Source organism: Branchiostoma floridae, chromosome 17, assembly GCF_000003815.2.
Source record: "Branchiostoma floridae strain S238N-H82 chromosome 17, Bfl_VNyyK, whole genome shotgun sequence".
Classification (NCBI taxonomy): domain Eukaryota; kingdom Metazoa; phylum Chordata; class Leptocardii; order Amphioxiformes; family Branchiostomatidae; genus Branchiostoma; species Branchiostoma floridae.
The window spans coordinates 8,673,756-8,696,455 of record NC_049995.1 but is presented as its reverse complement, the minus strand read 5'-3'; the positions used below and the strand labels follow the sequence as shown (position 1 = coordinate 8,696,455).

The window sequence follows — 22,700 nt, the reverse complement described above, 5'->3', positions numbered from 1 at the left end:
TCTTGAATGCTAATGCAGGACATTATAGCCGTGTTTACTTCTTTTGCATGTGACCCTTGACTTGACTTACTTGACTATATAACTATTATAATACCTTGTTATTGTCATGAATAAATATTACAACCCTGCACAATGTCAACACAGAATGGACTTGGATATGCCAGTCACATGAGCAGATCAAAAACAACCATGGCTACAGCACCACCAAGTCTTCAGGCAAAATTTGAGGAGGAACTGTCCTGTAGCATCTGCCTGGAGCTGTTCACCAGGCCCAAGATGCTGCCCTGTCAGCACACCTTCTGTCAGGACTGTCTAAAGGACCATGCAGGGAGGGGAGGGACCTTCCAGTGCCCAAAGTTGAACTGTTGTCAGCAAATCAATCTACCAAACATGGGAGTGGCTGACTTTCCCAGCAATACCACCGTAGCAAATCTATGTGACACACTACGCAAGAGGACAACAAGAAAGAACGAAGACCATGTGCACAAAGTCAAGTGCACTTCTCACCCTTCTGAGGACATCAACCTGTACTGTATCCAGTGCCAGGTTCCAGTCTGCACCAAATGTTTGGGAGAAGGTCACAAAGGTCACAGTACAACCAACTTGGAAGCGGCCTCACAGGAAAGAAAAGTTTCTGCAAAAATGCTTATCACTGAAGCAAGAAAGATCATGGAAACTTACAACAAATATCTACAAGATCTGAGAAACAAGGAGACAGCTCTGAACACACAGAAACAGGAAAGAAATGACAAAATTGATGAAGCTCTACATAAAGCAGTACAACAGCTCACAGAAGCAAAAGACAGTTTGAAGTCAAAGGAAGACCAAGAACACACCAAGACCATCAAGGTATTGCAGGCTCAAAAGAATGAAGTTTTGACAGATTTTGCTGAAATTTCTTCTGCATGTATGGCTACAATGAAAGGGCTAGAGAAGGGAGGAGTAGAGCTTCTTTGTACTGAAACCACTCTGCATGAGGTTGTAACAAAGTGCAAAGAAAAGTCACTACCAACTCCAATGTCAGTACCGACTGTAGAGTTTCAGCCCACAGACCCAGAGACACTAACATTGGGTAAACTCTCAAGTCATAAACCAAGTTGGCTATGGAAGATAATCGGGACATTTTGGTTATTGCTAAAAGCATCAGTCTTGGCTATCTGGTGGCTTGGCTTTTTTGCGATGGGATTCACATTTCTCATGGTTTTCATAAATCATAATGATAAGAATACGAATGGTGTTATATTAATTGTCACATTATTAGTGCTTTCATTTTCTATCAGTCTTTATTCTTTGGTGCAGAAAGGTAAGTTAAGGTCATCATCATTGTTGTTATTCGCTATCTGCCATGTCTTCTGGCTTAGTTGGATTCTTAGTGTCAAGCTTGGAAATGGAAAGTATGATGAAGTTCTCGGGATTATGGCACCTGTTATACTTTCTTGTATTATCAGTATTGGCTTTATATGGAAGAACAATTAACAAATTAACAAGACTATCTGATCGAAACATTAGTGAAAACAAACTTAAGGCAACTACTTGCTACTTTTGATAACATAATGTCTAGTTGGATGTGTGGGGGAAGGCCTAGGAATATGGTGTTTCCTGTTTCCCCGACATGTCTTAGAAAAACCCTAGCCTTTTTTTACTGTAAGATAGGTACATGTACAAGCATGTTCAATATTGATATACAATGTATAGACCTTGTGTTCAGATAATCACATGCACAGATATTATTTGATATCAATTTATCATTTGGACAAATTTATTACATTTGGTTTAGAGCCTTCAATAATGTATTGTTGCTGTCTTTTGGTAGAGCAAAGAAAAAATGAAACATGGAAAACTGACAATTATTATGATATGTTGAAAGTGTACTTACAGTGGATTATCTGCTACCATAGGGGTGACCACTAGTCCTGCTAACAGTGCCATTAGGTTCACCAGGGTCTCCTGTAATAGGGGTGACAACATAATCATGCATAATATCATTATGTATCATACATATTATTCATAATGATAAATTACTCTTTAAAATCTGAAATCTGTACATTATGTAGACTTCTAATTCAAAACCATTTAAAATCACTATAGGTACATGTATATACTACAATGTATTTAATTAGTAGATCTACATTGTATATGAACAATCTTAGGACAAGGAGTTTTTTTGTGTGATGTACTACTATGTAGACTGTAGTGTTATGTACTGTATGAGATACATGGCTGTATATTCATGATTTATTAATTTACAATAATTCATAAATCTTTACATGTAGCCTACTAATTGAAAACTTATCATAAACAGCATGTGTATTAGAATATAGATCAATATAATGCAAAAGAAACTTTGATCTGTACAATAACATGTAAGAAAACAAAAACTCAAGACTGAAGTATATAGTAAATTAAGTAAGTACTTTTAATAATAATAGAAAACTCTAACATAGGAAGAAAAACATTCTTACAGCACTGTATATGAATGTGTGACTTTATTTCTTCTTCAAGAAACATTTTTTTAGTCATTTGTGAACTGTGTTTTTGCAACCTTAGTAGCAACTATGCACTGTCACACTTTCTAGATTAAAGAAATGATAATATTTGTCATCAACATGTAAATGTACTCAATTTTAATGCCTGTATTATGTAAATTTTTATGCCTCACCTGACTTCCGTCCTTCGCGGACACGTCCGCCATGTTGTCTCTCCGTGCCTGGTGCATGGTGAGCGCCGCTCTGGTCGCACCACCAGACACGCCAACGATGGCCTGATCAACGTACAGTCATACAAGCATATTAGTCTGTATTATCATACATGTAGATATCACAATCCATGCAAGCATGGAATCTACAACTAGAACTAGAATCTAAAACTGCAGCAACTGTCATATATATATTATTAAGTGTCGTTATGTCTAACAGAAATGAAGAAGAAAAACATGATAAGTAACATACAATGTACATGTAGGTTAACTCATTTACTGATACATGTACATTCATAAATTTGTGTACTGTAGAACACAATAAATCCCAGGAAAAATTCAGTTTTTGTTGTTTTCCTTTTTACTAAAAGGGACCTTAAGCTTCCAAATGCAGGCCTTTCTTCCTTTTTTGTACTTCAAATCAATTGTAAATTCTTGCAGTCAATTACCTGCGTGTACGGTAAAACAGATGAATGACACTGTTGGCAAGAGCTAAGACAATGGCATGTAGACATACAAAAATATGCTATAAAACAATTTAGCCTTGTATCTATCCGATATGAAACTATAGCTGTCAGGTCTGTATAAAATAAAATAAAACTTTGCAGATATAGCATATTTTGTGAGGGGGTAATGCAGAGGGTAATATGTATTGGATAAGGCAACCAGAGAGGAATAGGAATGCACTCATGAAGTTTATTAGGCTACTGGTTCTTACCTTGCCAACTCCAGCCACACACACAATACCAGTGAAGAACAAGGGGAAAGCTGGGGCCACCAACTCCAGGAAGATGGAGAAATCATTGACAATATCTGCAAACAACCTGATCAAAATACAAAATACACTTGTTACAACCAAACTTCCAAATTCAAACAAACAACTTGTTTTAGGATTTACATTTTGTGGTGGGATTGTCATCAAAATTTAAGGTGACCATCTCGCAATGTCAATCCAGCACCAGACTGTAAGGTTTGATCCATTCACACTAGGATGGACCCCTACTCTTTTCGACAAGTGTGGTGGGTTCTTAATCGTACTTGATATGTGACTCTCTTCAAACATGGGACCTCCAACTTAAAATCCGTCTCGATATGTTTGCTTCAGAGCTGAATATAAATTATTAAAATATTAACAAATTAAATTTTACCTCCATCTTTTGGCATCACAGTCTAGGCTTGTCCTGTTAGAAAAAGACATGTCTACATTAATATAATTTGATTCAAATTTGAAAGGCTATTCATATCTTATATTAGCATTGACAGAAAAAAAAACAGTTTTATATTACTCACCCCTGGAGCCAAGCAAACAGAATCCTTCCTAGCATTCCCGTACCATCTGGAATAAAAACAAATACGAATCTTAAGCAAAAACTTTTGGCACTATGCTTAGACTACAGTTAAATGTGCAAAAGTTAGGTGTGACAGTTGTTCATTGTAACCAGCTGCTACAATGCATCCTCCTATGCAGGGGTCAACATCCAACAGTGAAACCACCTGTCTGGCTGTACCCTGCTTTCTCAACAATCACTCTTGGTTCCTGTGGGCATCCCCCCAAACCAGCTGTCAGCCAATCAGATCAGAGAAAAGGCCTTTCAGTTTTCAAAAGGGATCTCACATACATAAATGTAAGCTCATTAATATTTATAAGCAGGGCGGTCAGGAACAAAGGGTGACGGTTGAGAAAGCAGGGTACATCCAGACAGACGGTTTCGCCGTTGGATGTCCCTGCGTAGGAGGATGCTGCAATGCCATGTGTCTGTAAATTAAGCTGGTGTGTTATGCCGAAGAGTTGTACCGGCTATACAGACACAGATATTTCCAATAGATTGATATCATAAACGGAATGCTTGGAATATTTTTCTTACCCTTGAGGATCCATGTGATGGTAGCTCCCGCAGCCGTGGCTGTTTCATCTCCTACTCCCACCCCCTTCAGTACAGCCTGTGTAGCCAAGGTACCTGTGATACTGCTACAGAAGGCCTGATGCATACAGGGGCAAGAACTTATTAAACAGTACAAAAAAATTTGTCCTTGAGTAACTACTTTTTGGCGTATCTTATTACCTGGATGTCTAACTTACATCGACGTATCTAGGACAAAAAATGCTTGTTAATGTTGCAAATGGATAAAACATAACCCTGTCAGAACTGACATATTAGCCGTTTAATCACCAAAGACATAACAAGACTACAGGGAGTTTTATAGTGTCAGGTAAATCAATGAAGAGATTGAGGGACCAATTGGTTATGTCACATTACTTAAGTAGGCCAATAGAATATACAATAATGTCTGTGTTACCTGTACTGTATCCCATATTTGGTATGACAGGTAGTCATCACTGACACTCTCAGGGTAGCCTTGAGGAAGGAACACTGACTGGGAATGACAAGAAAGGGAATTAATGATGACTGAAAGATGAGCAATCCAGGTACTAGTAATATGACATATAATACACAAGTTCTACGACTACTAGCTATGTAGATTTCGTAAAAGGCCAGATGCAGCCACAATCATTTGCCAGTGACTTACATAATCGTTCTTGGATACATTCTCTATGCCAACCAAAAAGTGAACGTATGCCTCAGTTTGCAGTTGGCATAGCCATGGAAAACTGTCAGTCCTATAAACGTATTCTTCTTCTTTGAATACAGGACAATATGCCTCGTGGCACATCACGTCCTGGGTATTGTACTATGAGACCAATTTGAATAAAGACTGTTTGATAAATTGATTGATTGATTGATTGCCTGATTGGTTGGTTGATTAAATGATTGACTGAGTGACATGTCCCTACCCTGAAGAACTGTACAAGCGAAGAGAACCTCTGGCCACCGATGGACCGCTTCACAATGGTACCATCATCCAATCGAGTGTAGCGTTGCTGCAGGCTTTCCGAGCCATAATGTTCCTCGCAAACAGTCTTTTCTCCCATGTCTGACAATGCACTGTAGTGAAAAAGGTAAAAACTGATAAGATATCACATCAGTATGCAATACTAGAAAGGCCGACATTTGCTTGGGTGCAAATACAGCATATTTCAGCCATACCCATTCCCACGCAACATTGGACTGTTCCAAGTCACCCCTGTGCAAAAGTGCAATATTTCAACTGTAAGTTATCCCCAAAAGAGAACTAACATTGTGAATTGATTCCAGGTCAAAACAGATCTAGAGCTTGCCCAATATGAACCGGGCCCATATGGAAGAATATAATCTTCCACAGGAGCGCCTATGCATAACTGATTGGCTTTTAGAATTGCGGCAGCTCCTATTTTTCCGAGAGTGAAAAAAACGCATCTTCCATTCAGAAGATTTTCATCATGAAATTACATGAAGCCATTCAACAATTTCCACTTCGATAACTAGGTCTAAGTACCGTCATAATCTCCTTGTGATGTGGGTACATTTATTATTGCATAGAACTTTTTTTTAATCAAGTAGGGCATACGTTTTAATAATTGTCAAGCAGGTGCAGGTGTTGTGTAGTAGGAGTGTGTTGTTGTTGGGTTTTTTTTTTCAAGCTAAAAACTTCAATCTTCTTCTTGTTTTGTATGAGCCATTACATAAACGGAGACGTCTCGAATTTTTACAAGAATTTTACCACCCTGTCGCTTCATTTCTTTTCTGAAAAATCCCAGGACCAACAAGTTAACTTGATTGGGCTTTATCTATATATTTCATTTTCCTTCGAATTCTTTGTTAAGTAGAATCTTTATGCCCTGCATACCACTGTTAAATTGTTTTACTTTGTATGCAATCAGCCATCGGACGTAATCTTGTCTGAGTGTTGTAATTTCCTGCTCGTAGCGTGCAAGACCTGGAGGATAGGAGTTTCTATACCTTGTTCGGGGGTTTCTTTTCGGAGGTCAGTGGTGATACTCTGGTACTAAGAGTGTTTTATTGGGCTCAAACTCTGGCAGTTTAAAGTTACTAACAATTTGAATGTACAAAGTTTACGTCAAAAAAGAACAACAACAACACTAACGTTAGAAGTACCTACATTTGTTTGGGAAAAAATACATGCATTCTCGCCACTGTCAAACTTACGTATCAAAACTAAACGCAAACTGTCCAATTTTCCCGCGTTTTCTGCCAAGTAACATTTTCTCGATTGTCTCAACTAACCCCCAAAGTCAAATCTGCCAAAAATGATTGATAGTGCCATGCGGAATGTTGGTAAATTCATCGACACAGACTTGTATTCTGATGTTCAATGCACGCGTACCGTCCGCTACCGCTCAAATGACCCTGTCTGAACTCCAAATCCTCGCAAACTACAATTTCAAACCGGGCACAGGGTAACATATGGCCACTGTAAGGCTGTAATATGCATCTGTTTGTGTATAAACGGGATTGCAAGGCCCCGCTTATGAATATTAACTACCATTCGCCTTTCTCGTCGCTGATTGGCTGGCGTCCATAAAGTAATTAACTCTCGCTCTCCCCAGACCGCTGGCACCTGGCACCTGTGGGCTCTGGGGTCACGGGAGTTCACGGGAGAAGGCCGAAAGAAAACCAATTTCCCCTCAGAAAAGTGCAGAAATTAATAATTTGAAATTGGTCCATGCCAAAAATTTTACTTGGATCATTTTACCAACTATCTAATGCCTATCTACACCAAATTTAAGGTCATTCCATTGTAATTCAATGGTACAGGGGGTCAAAATATACCGTTGTGGTCAAAACGTGACCTTTAAACTTCAATAAAATCATTTTAGAGGCAGATATGTAAAAAATGAGAAAAAAGCACCCCGGTATTGACCCACTCTACTCTTGTGCCAAATTTCAGGTCATTCGGTCTCGGAACGACGGAGATGATTCGATTTGAAGATTTGACAGGAGAAAGAAAGAAAGAAACATTACGAATACAATATATTTCACCATACCATATATGGTTTGGCTGAAATATAATTATTGAGTTTTCTGTTTGTTTCACTTCTTATGACTTAGAAAACAAACTTTACTGAGGAGATTGAACCTCCTTGACTTATACTTATGATTTTATGCCTTTCACGCAATATATAGTTATTACAAATCTATAATCAAATCAACAATATTCGCAAAAATTTGCAAGGTACAACCACAACTATTATTTGTTTTGATGCTATGCAGCCTTTTGCAACAAGGTGGCGCTTCTAACTCATAACTTTCTTCACAACTTTCTGTTAATTTTACAAAGCCAGCGGTCAGTACACAGCTTAAGTATAAAACCACATGAAACATGACATTTGATTTAACGTTTTTTTTAAAGCATACCTTATTCTGACGCTTACAGAAAGTATAGTTGTCGAAAAACTGGCCAAACTCACACTTTCACAGGCACTTCGTACGCCATGTTGGCTGTAACCCTTGACCTCTTTCCTAATGCGCATGCTCGGAATATTACCGTGCTCTGATTGGCTGGTTTGTAAAAATTCTGGTACGTTTGGACCAATCAGAGGGCTTGATTATCCCGTCTCAGCGCAGTGGCCGTGATGGTGAGAAGGCGCCAAGAAGTTGAAACGTTTTCGTGATTTTCTCTCCGATTTTGAATGAAAATTGCCAGTTTTATGGATGCATTTTACCACAGCTTGTCCCAGAGGAAAGATTGAGCGTTGTCTCAACTCACATATGCTGTGATAAGGTGAGTTTGAGCCTGATTTGGAGCGAGCGATCGTCGTAAGTTTGTAAGACGGGCGACTGAAACTTGTTTGAAAACTTCAGAAGTGGGGAGGGGGGCACAGGCGGTAAAAGATTGTGTGATTTAGTTCTTACCCTGTGCTATGGTGGGCAATCTTTGTGCATGTAAAATTATACTAAAAGAGATGTGCTAGCTTTGGTTGACCATGTGCCATTTGATATCAACCGTTTTTTATTCAAACTCTAAAGAGACGGTGGACCTTCTATACATGTAAATGAGGTATCTAACAATTTGCTACCTTAATTTTGTTTTTCTCAGATTTGATTTGATTAAGTAGGCTGTATAATGTAAGCTTAACCCCCTGTCTTTTTTTAAATGTACAGAATGTGAGGTCTTTTCTTTGTAACCGTAAATGTGCAATTTTGAATTTAATATATGACTTAAATAATGAGTCTAGAGAATGAGTGCAGCAAAATATTAGACGGTTTACTAACTTAACAAAAGCAACAACTAGTTAATACATGAAGTATAGCATCCAATTTATACTCTAGATTAGATACCACACAGAGCAGAAATGACAAGAAATAGCCTGGGTACCAGACCGCCGTGCTATACAATAGTCGCTAATCTCCTCGGCCCGTGAAAGAACTTCCCCCGCCTCCAAACACAGCACGTGGGCCTTGATTATCTCTCGCACAGTGGGATAGATATAATCAGAAGTGCCAATTACCTCTGGGTGCAAATAGAGATCGGATTTGTGACCCTGAAACATTCCAAGGGGCGAGCAGAACAGAAATAAACAATATATACACATATCCTGACTGACCTGGGAATTGAACCCGGGTCCTCAAGATCACAACACAAGCAGCGTAACTGACTGACCCAAAAGCCTGACAGGCATTTGGCATGGTCAGTTAGCGCTACTTCAACCCCCACTGTTACAACCCTATAGTTAACTCTACTCTACTCTAGTTTAGCGCTTAAGAGCGAGGTTCTGGTATCCAAGCTAGACAGGAAATTGAAGAATTACCCAAATTGAAAAAACTCCTACATAAAGATCATTGTCATTGACTCGTTGTCATTATTGTCTGATATCTTTTCGCCACAGAATGCCTAGACCACGACGGAAAAGCTTCGGAGCTGCCTGCCAGGCCATATCTCAAGGTATGGAGGAGGAACTAGACACCGATCGCGATGACGTCTCCGATTCCGAATCTTCACCTTCTGAGCCACCTGCGGATGACCCTGATGAGTCACCCACCAACTCAGACGTAGAAGATGTCCTGACTTCGAACATGTCCGTACACGTCACAGATGACGCCATCACGCCAGAATGTATGGCTAAGCTACAGCCGACAGTCGTTCTAGAGGATTGCTTTTCCCCGAACGTTTCCCGCCAAAGTACAGCCTCTCCTGTTGCTTTGAACAACAGTTGGAAAGCGTCACCTGTAGTTGGCACACAAAAACAATCGGGAAACAACAGCATGCTACAGAGACAACATAGTGGTGAACTCAGATCAGTAAAAAGAGCCAGGGATAGAAGCGGCTCACCGGTACATAACCTCTTGTCAAGGATTCTGACAAAAAAGACAGGAACTGAAACCGTCATGTCACCTTTAAGTAAGCATAAACTTTCTGGAGACAAGAGCCCTGAAGCCGCACCATCCCCGGACGGTCTAAACCCTGACAGTCCAGGTGACAGCTCGGCAAAGGAAGGACTTGAGGAAACCAAGACATCGACTTCTACTCCACAAAAGGACAGTTTAGCATCAACAAGGATCAGATTGACGAGTTCGCCAGCTGTGTTTGAGTCGCCGTCAAAGTCGCAGTTTACGCGGGTGCACGGGAGCCCGTATCCGCCGGGGTCGCCGCAGATGAGTCCGGTTGTCGTACTGCACGATTGTTGTACGCCTCCACGCGGTACAAGGCAAACCAGGTACGTACCCCTAGTCTGTGTTATACAGTCACTCGCAGATGCTGATTAGGTCCAACTTGTGGAAGGGCCGCTAGAACTTGTAGAACTACTAGAAGCATCCTAAATATTTAGATAGGCTAGGTGTACCCAGTGTCAAAAATGATGTTAGGATAATAAGATGAATGCTGTTGTCACAATGCTTGTTTTAATCTAAATGTTTGTCCTCTTTGTGGTTTTGTATTATACCTTTGTCATAATAGAGTTGACGGTATAGTGCTGCATTTCAGTCTGTCATTTCTGTTAGAAATTGTGAAGGAAGGCATTTAGGCATTGTATCTGTTGTTATAACATGTGTGATTACTTTAGAATTGTTATGATCTGTAGAAAAGAACAATGAAAGCTTATATGTTGATTGCTTGATTGATTGATAGATAACCTTTACGCAATAACAGTCAATTTGAGTCAAACCTGTACAAGTGACCACCTCGGCATAAGAATCAATTTTCCTATTGACACAATCATTAAGAACCCTGTCTACAGTGACCACCTGTCAACAGGGACCAGATTTTCTTAGTCCCCAGAGTGGTCTTTTGGGGCCAGAGTTGAGTGAGGATAATTCATGTACATGTGTTACTGTTAGAGCCCAGAGGATGGCATCCTGGTATGTAGAAGAAGATGAAGATGATGAAATAGAGGAGCTTTTGGGACAGAAGGAGGAGGAGGAAGAAGAAGAAGATGTCTTTCCAGCACCACTTTCTACTTCTGCTGACAGTAGGCATTTATATAGTCTCAATTTTCATCCAAACGTATTAGAAAAAAATGCTCAACAGATCTTGCTCAGTACCACTAAAGAAAGATGGCAGATGCTATCTGAAACATCCTGACCATTTTAAAAATCATATCCATTTGCTTGAGTAACTGTGCATGCTGTTTGGTGTACTACACACACAGGGGCTCCAGTGCCCTAATGCCAATGGCAAAAGCCAAATGATCTGAAACTTGTGTTAGACATTAATTACGAAATTAGGCATATGCATATGGGCTATTAGTACTTTTCTGGCATACAGAGCTTTAAAATAATGTTACATGATAATAATATGAATTTCACAGTTCAAATTTGTAAACCAAATGTGTGTTAAGTTAAGAATGGATATTTGAAGTAGATTATATCACCCAAAATGTTGGGATTTAAAGAATCATCTTCTATGTTTCAGGTTTCTTTGGGATAAGAGTGGAGGCAATGGCAGAGATTCATGGGGAAACCTTAGCAGAAAGTTCCCTGTATCATTCTTTGGTAAGTCAGGGTTGAAGCTGGCGGTATTCATGTATGTAAAGCAGTGCTCAAATTCAGTCAAAATATCCAGTTGAACACTTGGAAATGCAACCACATTTTTATTGGCACAAATTAATTTTAAAATTTGCACACATCAAAAATAATTTTGACATGTAAGTATAATTTCAAAGAAATATTATGGAAACGATGAATGTCCCTCCTAAGAAGTATGACACAACCAGTGTTTAGAGTCTGAATGGTTCTATTTTTTATTTCCAGTCTTCCAGCTCCAGGAGAAGACAGACATCTGTAGCCCCTGTCCCCTCCAGAAGAGCTCGGTACAGTCTGAGGAATGCCAAGCAGCACTTCAAAAACGGCTGTATCATAGAGAGCAGTGATGAAATCACCTTCATAAGGTAACAAATGGGAAACTATTTGCGTATTGTTAGACAGTTAAGTTAGTGTATAGCCTGGGTACCATCCGGGTAGTAGTTCGGTTCTGTGTTCACTTCTGCTACCCGTCTGGAAAACTTCGCATTCAAACCTTTTGTGGTAACGTCAGTTTATGAGCGAATTAAGGAATGGGTTCTATAGCGCTTGTTCGAAGACAACAGGCCTCCCACAAGCAGAATGGAGGGCTTTCCTTGTATTGGAACGCCTGTCTGAAGGAGTACTTGAATCTATTTCTTAATTCGCTCATCTAGAGGGACCAATCAGCGCCCTCATCCAAAACTTGGACGATTCCAGACATTAGAGATGTCAAGGTTCCCAGTCAGAAAGCAGAGAAGGCACTGTATGTAGTGTATGATAAAAGTTGGAGCAAGAAGTGACTGTATATAGTGTATAATAAACATCGGAGCAAACTACGATCTGGATGGCACCCAGGCTATCACTAGTACTGTAGCTGCTCTGAAAGACTCAATAAATACTGTAAATCTTGAAATGTTTGTTATGCTTTTAATTGTTCTAACGGTGGCCTTTTGTCGCCGTTTCTCGACAGAATTATTTCAGCAGCAAATTTAAAACACCAAGAAATCTCTATTCCCTTACTATTGCAAAGTTAAGTCATTGCAAAAATGGATGGATTTACAGTATGACAAAACGTCTTGTAATGTCTTAAATGTCTCTGACCCTGTAGTAGTACAAGGACCACAGCTAAGGAGCTTCTGAAGGAGACCAGGAGGAGACAGAGGAGTCTTCACTTCTCCCCAAGTCCTGTTCGCAACAAACGGTTAAAGGTGGAGGGCAAGACAGGGTACAGGTCAGTGTGGGGAAATCTACTCCTACAAATGTAGCATTGTCCTAAAGCCTTGTCTGTAGCCTATGAAATATACTTGTGCCACAGACAGAAGATACAGTAGAAGCCGCTTAATTGCACGGCCTATTGGCCAGTGAATTTCGTGCAATTATCCGGCTGGTGCAATAATGCAAAGTTATCTAGCTGGACCACACCGGTTTGGGATTTCGGGGTTTCGTGCAGTTAACAGAAGTGTGCATTAATCCGCTGTGCAATTATCTGGCTTCTACTGTAGTGGATTCTACCTGAAACGTCTTGTTTCCAAAATCATATCCAGTTGCTTGAGTAATTGCTATTTGGCGTATCTAATTACTTGGATGTCTGAACTTCATCGATGTACCTTTGGAAAGCTCTGCTGAAACCTGGGCTAAGATTTCCATTTTTGTGGGCATGTCCTCAAACCAATCAGAAAACTGGCTTTACCTAAACTAAAGATTTATAACTTTTACGCGGATCTCTGATTGGCTGGCAGCTGGTTAAAGGCTACACCAACCAGAGTGTTTTAGTAGCCTGGTTTAGTAGACTAGAGGCTCCCAGTTCATTTATATTGTATGGGCCATTCTATTGTATGGTGCTTTGCGTAGGAGAGTACAAATATAAAGCCACTGGGAAAGTGATGCACTGCTTTGTAATGATTTTTGTTTGTTTGGTACAGTGTGATTATGGAACATGTGATTGAATTAATTTTAGGACCAGCTTGAATTGAGGAATACTATAGAGATCCTTTTCTTTCTTTTTTTTTTGCTTTAGAAATTTTACTTCCTTCACAGATTTTTCCTTTCTTTTTCCTTTTGTTCTTCTTCAAACAAATAAGTCAACACATGACATGGCAGTCAGCCTGTCACCATGGTAACTAGATCCAGATGTAGCAGACACGCTGTGGTGTTATATTACAAAATGCAGTAAGTGGCAGGATAGAGCTTGAGGTGCTGGTCAAGATATGTATGCTGTAGTTTGTTTCATGAACGTATTTCTTTGCTTACAAATGTTTCTTTCCTAGTTATAAGTTCATTCTTATAGCCATATAGGTGTGTTTTATTGACATTGGTATCTCCCTGTTATTCCTTTAAGAGTCTCCGCAAGACTACAAAGACAGCGAGAACATCTCCCCAGCAGTCCCGAGGAGTCTCAAGACGTCCACCCTCCCGAGGAAGATCTTCCAACAGCTTCTGAAGAACCCTCAGAAGACGCAGATGGTAAATCTTACCAAGTCCTTTTTGACCCCCTTGAACTCTGTATGGTGCAATTTCAAAATGGTTTGTTTTTATGAAGTGCATTTGTATAGCTATCTATGAAGTGGAAAAAGTTTATTTTTGGACATTTAAGCCTTATTTATTCATGAAAAACTAAAACTGTTCTCTGTGACTTTTTATTGAGGTTATGAAAGTTGAGGTAAGGGTTGAAGAAAATATAACAAAGATACAGAAAGTATTATTCTGATATGTACCCTTATACAAATATACATTACAAAAATTCAAAGCAAAATTGATGGTGTACACTGTACAGTCTGTGTCTGTTCAAGTTTGTTGTTTCAGTTTTTGTTGAAATATGTGTTGTCTGTCACTCTGTGAGCTGTAGGAAAAAATAATCTTTAGTAATTGATTAACTAATGATAACAGTAAGGAACAACATAGAAAAAGTTTGAAAGAAGGATAACTAATAATTGTATACATGTATTTAGACACATTTTGTTGCAAAACAGCAAAATAGTGCACATTCTCAAAGAAATGTGTTCTAATGCATTGAATTTTGAAAATTATGTTTGCTCAATAAAATATCTAAAATATTCTAACTGCGTCATGTTTTTAATTCTTACATGATGTTCTCTCCTCATAGTCATAGTTAAAAACTGAAACATCTGGAGTGAACAAAGCTTTTCTGCACTGATACAAATCACTGTAGCAGCTTGAAGAACAAAGAGTCATAATGGCTATTCGGTGTTTGAGTCTGATAAGTTTGAAATTGAAAATCACATGTGCAATCAACATACTTGAAAATATATTTCATGGCTTGAAGTCATGTAACCTTATACAATTGTTTATTTGTATGTGCATATGCGTACCTTGATACCAAATCTTCATTGACATAATGTTAATTCTGATTGTAATAAACTTCGAATCATGGCAATGGGGAATGTGCAATACTAAGTCTTCTAACTTTTTTTCAGGGCTGAATGGTCATTCCAACATTGTCTTCTACGATGAAGTCGTGCTGTGTCCTGAGGAAGATGAATTTCTGGAAGACGCAGCAATAGGAGAGCTCCCACACTCGAGTTGGTCTCTCTCCCCACCAACCACAAAGCCTCAAAGTACTGGGTCTGAGTCTCCACCAATCAGAGAAGAGCCCTGCAGCCCTTCACCAATCACAGAGTGTCTCACAACCAAATGGTCTCCTCCAATCACAAGGCATGAAATTTCTGGGTCAGAGTCTCCACCAATCAGGGAAGAGCCTTGCAACAAGGGAACTGAGTCTCCACCAATAAGAGAAGAGCCCTGTAACACATTATCTGATGCATACCACAACAGTGCCACTGCATCAGAGATTCCACCAATCACAGAAGAGAAGACCACCACTGAGTATCAGCCAATCACAGACCAGCAAAGCAACTTTGAATCAGAGGCTCCACCTGTCACAAACCAAACCAGTCAATCAAAACCAAGTCCATCTCCTGATACTATTGAACATTCAACAATAGAAGTTCACAGTCTTAGTGCAGACATGTCTGACACAACTGATGAAGACGCTTCAAGAACAAACTCTCCCATCTTAGAGGAGGATGAAGATGATCCTCATGAAGATACAGAACCTGATGAATCCCTGAGATGCGTAACTGTCTCCAGGCGTGGACACGAAGACACTCCCCTGCCAGGGAGACGCTTGTCAAGCCGTGTGGCACAGGCCTTGGTAGAGGATGCCATCATAGCAGCAACACAGGTAGACAAGGTAAACCAAGCTGTCGAACAGAACCAAGATGAGACGACCAAAGGAGGTAACAGAAAATCCTCCAGAAATTCTAAACGGAAGAAGAGGTCTCCAAGACAACAGGAGAGCTTAGAGCTGGTTACCGAAGAAACAGGCCCAGAAAAGGAAGATGGCAACTCTGAGAAGACAGTGGTTCAAGACGTCTATAGCTCAGACAGGACTGAGACCTTGGTAAAGGAAGTTCTTGCACCTGATGTTGCCATGGTAACAAATGATGCTGATGTTGCTGAGGAAGCTAACAACATAATACAAGAGGAGCCAATGGGTGATATCCCTGAAATTGTCTTCAAAAATTTTGCTGAAAATGAGTTAGAAGAAGCAAGTGTGTCTCCAAGGAAGGCAAACTTCTCCGACACAACTCATGGTGACGAAGACGTTGTTGTTATAAAGGAGGTGCAGGAGTCGGAAGATGAGGCTGAAACGAGGCGGCCTCGACGTTTCCGAAGACCCGCCGCGAAACCTACACCGCAGGCAAGCTCGGCCGTCAAGCTGAGAAAAGGAAGGGGACGGAAACAGGAAGAAGACATCGAGGTTATCTATAGAAATAAGAACTACAAACCACCAGAACAGAAGACCATCGAGACCATCTACGAAGATCCAATCATAAGGAAGAAAACCGGAGAAGAGCAACTGGTTGGACGACCAATGAAAAGAAGGGTGTCATTCCGCAACTTCTACTACCCGAAAAAGATGAATAAGAAAAAGGCGAGCAAAAATGTGAAACGGTTCCGGAGGAAGAGCTTGGAGGGAGTGACGGTAGATGAGAAGCTTATCAATCTTGATCGACAGATGATTGGGATCAGTCCAGCAAAGTTCTGTCTCCCGGGAGACCAGATGTTGTTCAAGTTCGCGTCGGAAGAGGCCTCGAGCGATCTGGTCACCGTTAAAGAGGAACCACTAGATTTCATCGATGAGGAGAGTCATCAGGTGCTGGACTTGTCGGGTGTGGGGCCTTTGGATGAAGAGGACATCAAACAAGAGTTGGTCGAGAATCAAGACAAAGATGTCAACAGTCAGGGTGGCTTGCTAGAAGAAGGAACAGAACCACCAGCAGAGCCTGATTCCACTACTGTGACTGGAAGATCTGGAAGGAAAAGAAGAAGAAGCTCTGTGAAAGTGAAAACTGAAGTTTTAGATGAAGAAAGTGAAAGTCAGTTAAACAGTGAATCGGATGACCACATTCCAAGGAACTCCAAGCCCAAGAAGCCTAGAAGAAGGTCAACGATAGCAAAGCAGGACAGTATTGCATCTTTATACACAGAAATGTCCAGTTCTGCTTCGGAGACAAAGGAAGAAGGAGAAGCATCACAATTGTCAGAGAACATGTCTTTGTCATCATCGGAAAGTACAACCACTTGTGAGCAAGACAGCAAAGTAGCACAATGCCGTAAAAAGAAAGCCAGAAGAAAGTCAATAAGGATGAACAAACCTGGTGACCTCACACGCGCAAGTGATGCACAGTCGTCTGACTTGGACAGCATTGATTTGGTGATCGATGCTGTAATAGGTGAAAAGTACTTACCAGAACAGTCAGACCAAACAATGCAATGTGGACCACAGGAAGACTTACATAGTGTTGATGGAAAGGGCAGGGGTCAGAAGGCAAAGACCAAAGGTCAGACTGAAGGCATAGGATCAAAAGGAGAGGATGAAGATCAAAATGTGGACACAACAGAAAATACAGAAGTTGTTGGCCTTACAGAAAAGGAAAGTAAAACAGCAAAACTAAGATCTCGTAGGAGGTCCTTACTTCTAACCCAACAAAGCTCTTCAGCAGAGGACGATAATACTGAAGTCTCCAACAGTGACAAAGCAAAAAGCACTTCTCAAGAAACTGTAAAGGCCAAGAAAACTCCAAGAAGAAAGTCAGTTGTACCACCAACGCTTGAAGATGCTTCTTCAGCAACAGAAGACCAGCATTCCACAGAAGAGGAGTGTTCCTCTAGTTCTGTGTCAGAGAGACTTAAGAAAAAAGGAAGGAGGAGGTCAACAGTGTTGACAACAAAGCAAGATACAGGAGAAGACGTTTGTCAACAAAACTTCATGACTGAGGAACAGGAAGATGGTTACTCTACGGAATCGTCTGTTACAAATGTTGCGGTGAGAAGGAGATCTAGAAGAAAGTCAGTCTGTTCCCAGCCAATGAAAGAACAGGGTGTTGATACTGACCAATCGGAAGAAGCGTCTGCAACGGAATCAGTGGCAAAGAGACGGTCAAGACGAAAGTCGGTGTTAGTTCAGCAAAGTAGTTCTGAGGACTGCTCTCAACCAATGAAAGAACAGGGTTTGGAGATTACTGAACTAGGGGAAGCGTCTGCTACAGCATCGGTGACAAAGAGACGGCCAAGAAGGCGTTCGTTGGCGATACAACGAGAGGGAAGCTCCTCAGAAGAAAGTATAGAGCCAGCTCATTGGTCTGGGTCGGAGTTTTCGTGTGACGTACCGCTGCCAGAAAACACATCGGTGAAGAAGACAAGAAATAGGAGACAGTCTATCGTTCCTGACAGTACCACTTGGGAGAATGCTGACCCTGCCCCAAGTGAGTCCGGAGAAAGTCAGGCCAGCACTGTTTCTAGCACGGCCACAACTAGGAGGTCAAGACGACGGTCTGTCTTACTAAAGATGTCTTCAGAAATTGAAGAGGTACAACTATCAGAGAAAGTCCCTGCTGTAGAAAAGGAGGTAGAAAGTTATGGAGATGTCAGAGAAACGTCTTCCGTACTGAAAGAAGTGCCTACTGGCATCTCGGCTGAGAATGATACTGAGAACAAGACTAGTGAACATCAGTCAAACAATGAGTTAAATCCCTCATGCATTTCTTCACAAGAGTCAGGGTCCTCTCAGTCTGTGGATGGTTTCGGAGGCCTTGAAGATGGCGACCTTCCTTGCGCAAGTCGACGGAAGAGAAAGCGGAGAAAGTCTGTTCTTCTGAAGCAGTTCAAGTGGGCTGGAGAGTCTCCACCGGAAAAAGCACTGCTCTCAGAAAAGTTTCCAACGAAAGATGAAGACAAGAAACAAATAGAAGAAACACAATCTCTGTCTCAGCAAACCAGTGAAGAAGGTTTAGAAAATGTTCAGGACAGTCAAGAGGATGATGATGTTGTTGTTTTCAACTTTAATGTCAGCCAGAAAGAAAGGGAGCTTGAAGGAGTGCAGTCTGACTCTGAGGCAGCTAGTCTGTCAGCTAAGAAAGCCAAAACGTCTGCGTGTTCCAATAATGAAGTGAAAAGTCTGACCAGCGTTGAGATGTCCGATGAATCGTCAACTGACTCTCAACCGCAAGTTTCTACCAAAAGAGCACGCAGAAAATCTGAAAAGAAAGCTGAAGACAAAATTGTGACAGCATCAAGTTCCAAAGACATTCCACAAGGCTTGAGAAAAGATGATGAAGTTGACGGATCACATTTGCAAGAGGTTCACAGTGATTTGCAAACAGGGACACAGTCAGTAAGACGACAGAAACGCAAGAGAACAACGCTCATTCCTTCAAGTCAAAATGCTGAAGAGGTACCTGAATGTGATTTACTATTAGAAGACAAAACTGAAACATCTCCCATGCCTGTTTCCACAAAGGGCAGTGCAGTAATACCTGTACCTACAGACGTTGTTGACGACATATTGTTGGACGACAAAGCCTCTAGGAAGCAACCTAAAAGGAAAAGTAGACAGTTGTCGGCATACTTCAACCAAAGAACATCACAAAAGACGACATCTTCAGAAGACCAGGCTCAAGAATTTGAAACACCCAACAAAGTAGAAGCATCTAAGACAACAGGGGCTGTTGTTGCACCAAACGAACCTCCATCTCCTGAAGACTTTGTCACCAAAAAAGAAACGTTCATGGATGACAGAGATACAGAGGCTGTAATTGATGAACCAAAGAGAAAAGTTCGCCGCCAGTCCTCTCGTTTCAGGCGAGTTACACCAAAGAAGACAGCGTCGCCCGAAACAAAACCCGCTCCAGACAAGGAAATGATGTTTGAAGAGGATTTCGTCACCAATGAAGACACGTTCATCGACAATGAACAAATGGAAAGTCTCATAAACTCCATTGCTGAAGGGAGCACTCCTATAGGAAGCCCTTGCAAGACTGTTTCTCCCAAAGTGGCTGATGTTAATGTTGAGAATTACATCAAGAAGAAGCCTGTGCAAAAGAAGGGGAAAACAGCAAAGAAGAATGTGGGGAAGAGGGGGGCTACCAGGCGGAAGAAGAACGCAGAGCTTTCTAAAACTCCCAAAGGCTCCTCACCACCAAACAGCCAACCAGAAAGTAAAATCTCACCTAAATTGCATACCGCAGAAAGTAACAAGACAGTCGAGACATTGAATGGAGTCTGTACTGCCAGGAAAGAAAAGAAGGTGAAGAATGGTGGTAAGAGTTTGTCTCCAACAGCCAATGTGCCAAGGATACCGCACAAAAATGGGAAGGAAACAACAGCTATGTTATCACCGAAATCACAAAATAGTCTAAAAAAGACACCGTCTTCAGCACTGCAAAATCCCTCTTCTAAAGGAAGGTCTTCGAAGAAAAACTCGCCTGTAGATACGCATACAAGTCTTAGCCAACCTCAGAAACAAAAAGCTGTGGTGAAACAACCACCTCAAAGCCCTGAATCAGTTCTCTCTCCTACAAGCCGACACCAGGGTCGCCAGGTCACCAGCCTATTCTCAGTTCTCTCTGCGTCTGCGTCCTCTCCTGATGCAAATCAGACCATCCTAGGAGCTATGCCTTCCTTCAAGTCGCTTGTGAAACACGTCGTAAGCCCCGACACCTCGACAAACTCCAGACAGCCTACCCTAGATGAAAGTTGTGAGGCCAGGAAAGCATCCACACAACCGTCGGCATCTTATGCAAATAAGACAAACTCCTTAAAACAACCAACCGGAAGCAAAAGCGTCGACAGTACACCTTTCAGTGTTTGCGGTAAATCTGGACACTCTGAGAACCAAACGCCGCAAACCGCAGCGTGTGACTCTGACGTGGCAAACACTTTCAGTTGCCCTGGCAACACGACTTGGAACGATAGCGCGTCCAGTAGTGCGAAGAGCAAGTCATTCGCATTCGCAAAGACGTACTCTGTTAAGCAGCACTGGGCCAAACGGTTCGTCAATACCAAAGACACGTACCTGAACAAGTTCAAGATGTTTGCATTTGGGTCACCGTCATCACAGTCGAGCACAGAGGAAAATGAGTAAATGTCAGTATTTTATGTAAAGAAGTGTACACATATTGAACAAAAACAATTATATAGTTGTAATACTTAAGTATTTTCATGAATATTCTCATTAATACTTTTGCAAAATAATGTTTCTCTAAAAATGTCTTTTACATGGAATACAAATTTACTAAATCTTGTCACTATGATAGAGCATTATGCTTATTTTTATGATTCTGCATTTTGTCGCATGCCAGCATCTTACGCAAGTATTGTGATCATAGAATGTACAGTGATAAGTTTTCTTTCCAGTTGTTCAGAAGTTCTAGGTGTAGCTTGAATAATTATTCATATCTTCTATATTAATAGTTGTGGGCTACTACATGTTATTGTATCAATTAAAAGCTTATGAGAAACATTCTATTAGTATGGTGTAATGTAATAATGTAATGGCAATAACTGAAGCTTTGTTTCCATTGAAGTCTCCTAAAATATGCATGATGAGACAAATTCTATTGTCATGATATGTATGTGTGCTATGTTGAACTCTCGTGTGTTTGTTTGACAAGAAAGCTGATGGGGGATGCAAAAAAATGAGTCCACAAGCTTTGTGCAAACATTCAGAACCTTATTCTTGACACAAACATATTGTTTGGACAAAGAACAACATGTTTAATACTGAGGTTTGGTTTTTCATGAAACATCAAACCCTACTTATGTTATTTTGCTTATCTAAGTTGAGAGGGATCTGGGCTATTTATTTCTTGTTCTCGTTTTTGTGTACTGTCAAAGTTCTACTAACTCTTCTTGCTTTGTTTGTTTCAACATTTTTGTTTACTTTATATGAAGTTTGTTAACCAAGAAGTTATGTTCAAAATTACATTTTATGACCTTATCGCTGTACATTGTATATTTGTACTGAAATAAAATTGATGTATTGTGTTTTAACTCATGTTGGTCATTTCAAGCAATAACATTATATGCTCACAGTGGTTTAGTGGGAATGATGTATTCATGAGAAGTTAACCCTCATCCGACCGTTACATTTTTACGACGAATCTGACCGTATGGGGTCATTTTTGACCCCATTTTGTTTTGCTCATAGACATATTTCTGCTGGCTTATTTTGTCATTTCTATGTATTTATTGTTTCACTAATCTATGAAAAATATTTTGACAAGCTTTGGTGTCAGTAGTTATCACTCATTATCATAATTTATGCAGAAAATGAGAGGAGAAACCACATTTGCTCTGAAAATCTACCATACTCGACTTACTTAAACAATGTTTTGTGTTATCAATTTCTAAACAATAATTGTGATGATGCAATAATACTGATAGCATAAAAATGTTATTTAACAAGAAAAAATACAATATTTGTGAAAAGTAACGAATTTATTACTTAATTATGTACCATATTCCGCCATCTTAACACATACATACAATAACTCTTGTCTATTTTCCCGCAAAGATCTTTCTTGTAGGTTCCTTCTGCATATTCTGTCCATATATTGTTTTTTGATTAATTAGAAACATTTTCACTTTCTTTAGCATAGGTAATTAGTGCGTATTATCATAATTTATGCAGAATGTTGAAAAACTGTGTTTTACCCTAAAATACTAAATTTCTTTCAAAATATTCGGTGTTTTCTCCTCTAAGCAACTATAACTTGTTGCTGTAATAGCAATGATGAGGAATGCCTGTTATTTTATTGAAATGTCTTGATATTTATGTAATTAATGATTCATAATTGGCTGGGGTC

At 40.3% G+C, this 22,700-nt stretch overlaps 3 protein-coding genes across 6 annotated transcripts in view; 2 read left to right on the top strand and 1 right to left on the bottom strand.

Moving 5' to 3' along the window:
• LOC118405180 (RUS family member 1-like) overlaps positions 1-8,097 on the bottom strand; it is a 12,814-nt gene extending 4,717 nt beyond the window's left edge. The window contains exons 1-9 of one of the 3 annotated variants that reach the window (XM_035804608.1): positions 8,004-8,097; positions 5,490-5,640; positions 4,994-5,071; positions 4,561-4,675; positions 3,986-4,031; positions 3,844-3,876; positions 3,414-3,519; positions 2,660-2,761; positions 1,877-1,947 (exon numbers count right to left, since the gene is read on the bottom strand). In XM_035804608.1, the coding sequence (XP_035660501.1) occupies positions 1,877-1,947; positions 2,660-2,761; positions 3,414-3,519; positions 3,844-3,876; positions 3,986-4,031; positions 4,561-4,675; positions 4,994-5,071; positions 5,490-5,640; positions 8,004-8,029 (728 nt within the window). In that variant the 5' untranslated portion in view covers positions 8,030-8,097. Of the gene's footprint in view, positions 1-1,876; positions 1,948-2,659; positions 2,762-3,413; positions 3,520-3,843; positions 3,877-3,985; positions 4,032-4,560; positions 4,676-4,993; positions 5,072-5,489; positions 5,641-7,950 lie in introns of all 3 variants that reach the window. The other 2 variants (XM_035804607.1, XM_035804609.1) reach the window with 2 other exon arrangements.
• On the top strand, positions 185-1,855 carry LOC118405181 (E3 ubiquitin-protein ligase TRIM63-like). The gene has a single exon (XM_035804610.1). The coding sequence runs from the start codon at positions 190-192 to the stop codon at positions 1,474-1,476; it is 1,287 nt and encodes a 428-aa protein (XP_035660503.1). The 5' UTR covers positions 185-189; the 3' UTR covers positions 1,477-1,855.
• A 39-nt stretch (positions 8,098-8,136) lies between the features above and the next one.
• On the top strand, positions 8,137-21,885 carry LOC118405179. Of its 2 annotated transcripts, XM_035804606.1 has the most exons (9): positions 8,137-8,317; positions 9,423-10,250; positions 10,870-11,000; positions 11,444-11,523; positions 11,782-11,918; positions 12,641-12,763; positions 13,871-13,995; positions 14,967-15,154; positions 15,191-21,885. In XM_035804606.1, the coding sequence occupies exons 2-9, from the start codon at positions 9,424-9,426 to the stop codon at positions 20,975-20,977; spliced, it is 7,398 nt and encodes a 2,465-aa protein (XP_035660499.1). In that variant the 5' UTR covers positions 8,137-8,317; position 9,423; the 3' UTR covers positions 20,978-21,885. The 2 variants fall into 2 exon arrangements, with proteins under 2 accessions (XP_035660499.1, XP_035660498.1); XM_035804605.1 differs by having other exon boundaries at positions 14,967-21,885.
• The last annotated feature ends 815 nt before the right edge of the window (positions 21,886-22,700 follow it).

Coding starts and splice junctions, on each gene's coding strand:
- LOC118405181 (XM_035804610.1), top strand. CDS start 190: ATGGCTACAGCACCACCAAGTCTTCAGGCAAAATTTGAGGAGGAACTG.
- LOC118405179 (XM_035804605.1), top strand. CDS start 9,424: ATGCCTAGACCACGACGGAAAAGCTTCGGAGCTGCCTGCCAGGCCATA. Junction 11,001..11,443: donor ACTTTCTACTTCTGCTGACA/GTAGGCATTTAT, acceptor TCTATGTTTCAG/GTTTCTTTGGGATAAGAGTG. Junction 11,524..11,781: donor GTTCCCTGTATCATTCTTTG/GTAAGTCAGGGT, acceptor TTTTATTTCCAG/TCTTCCAGCTCCAGGAGAAG.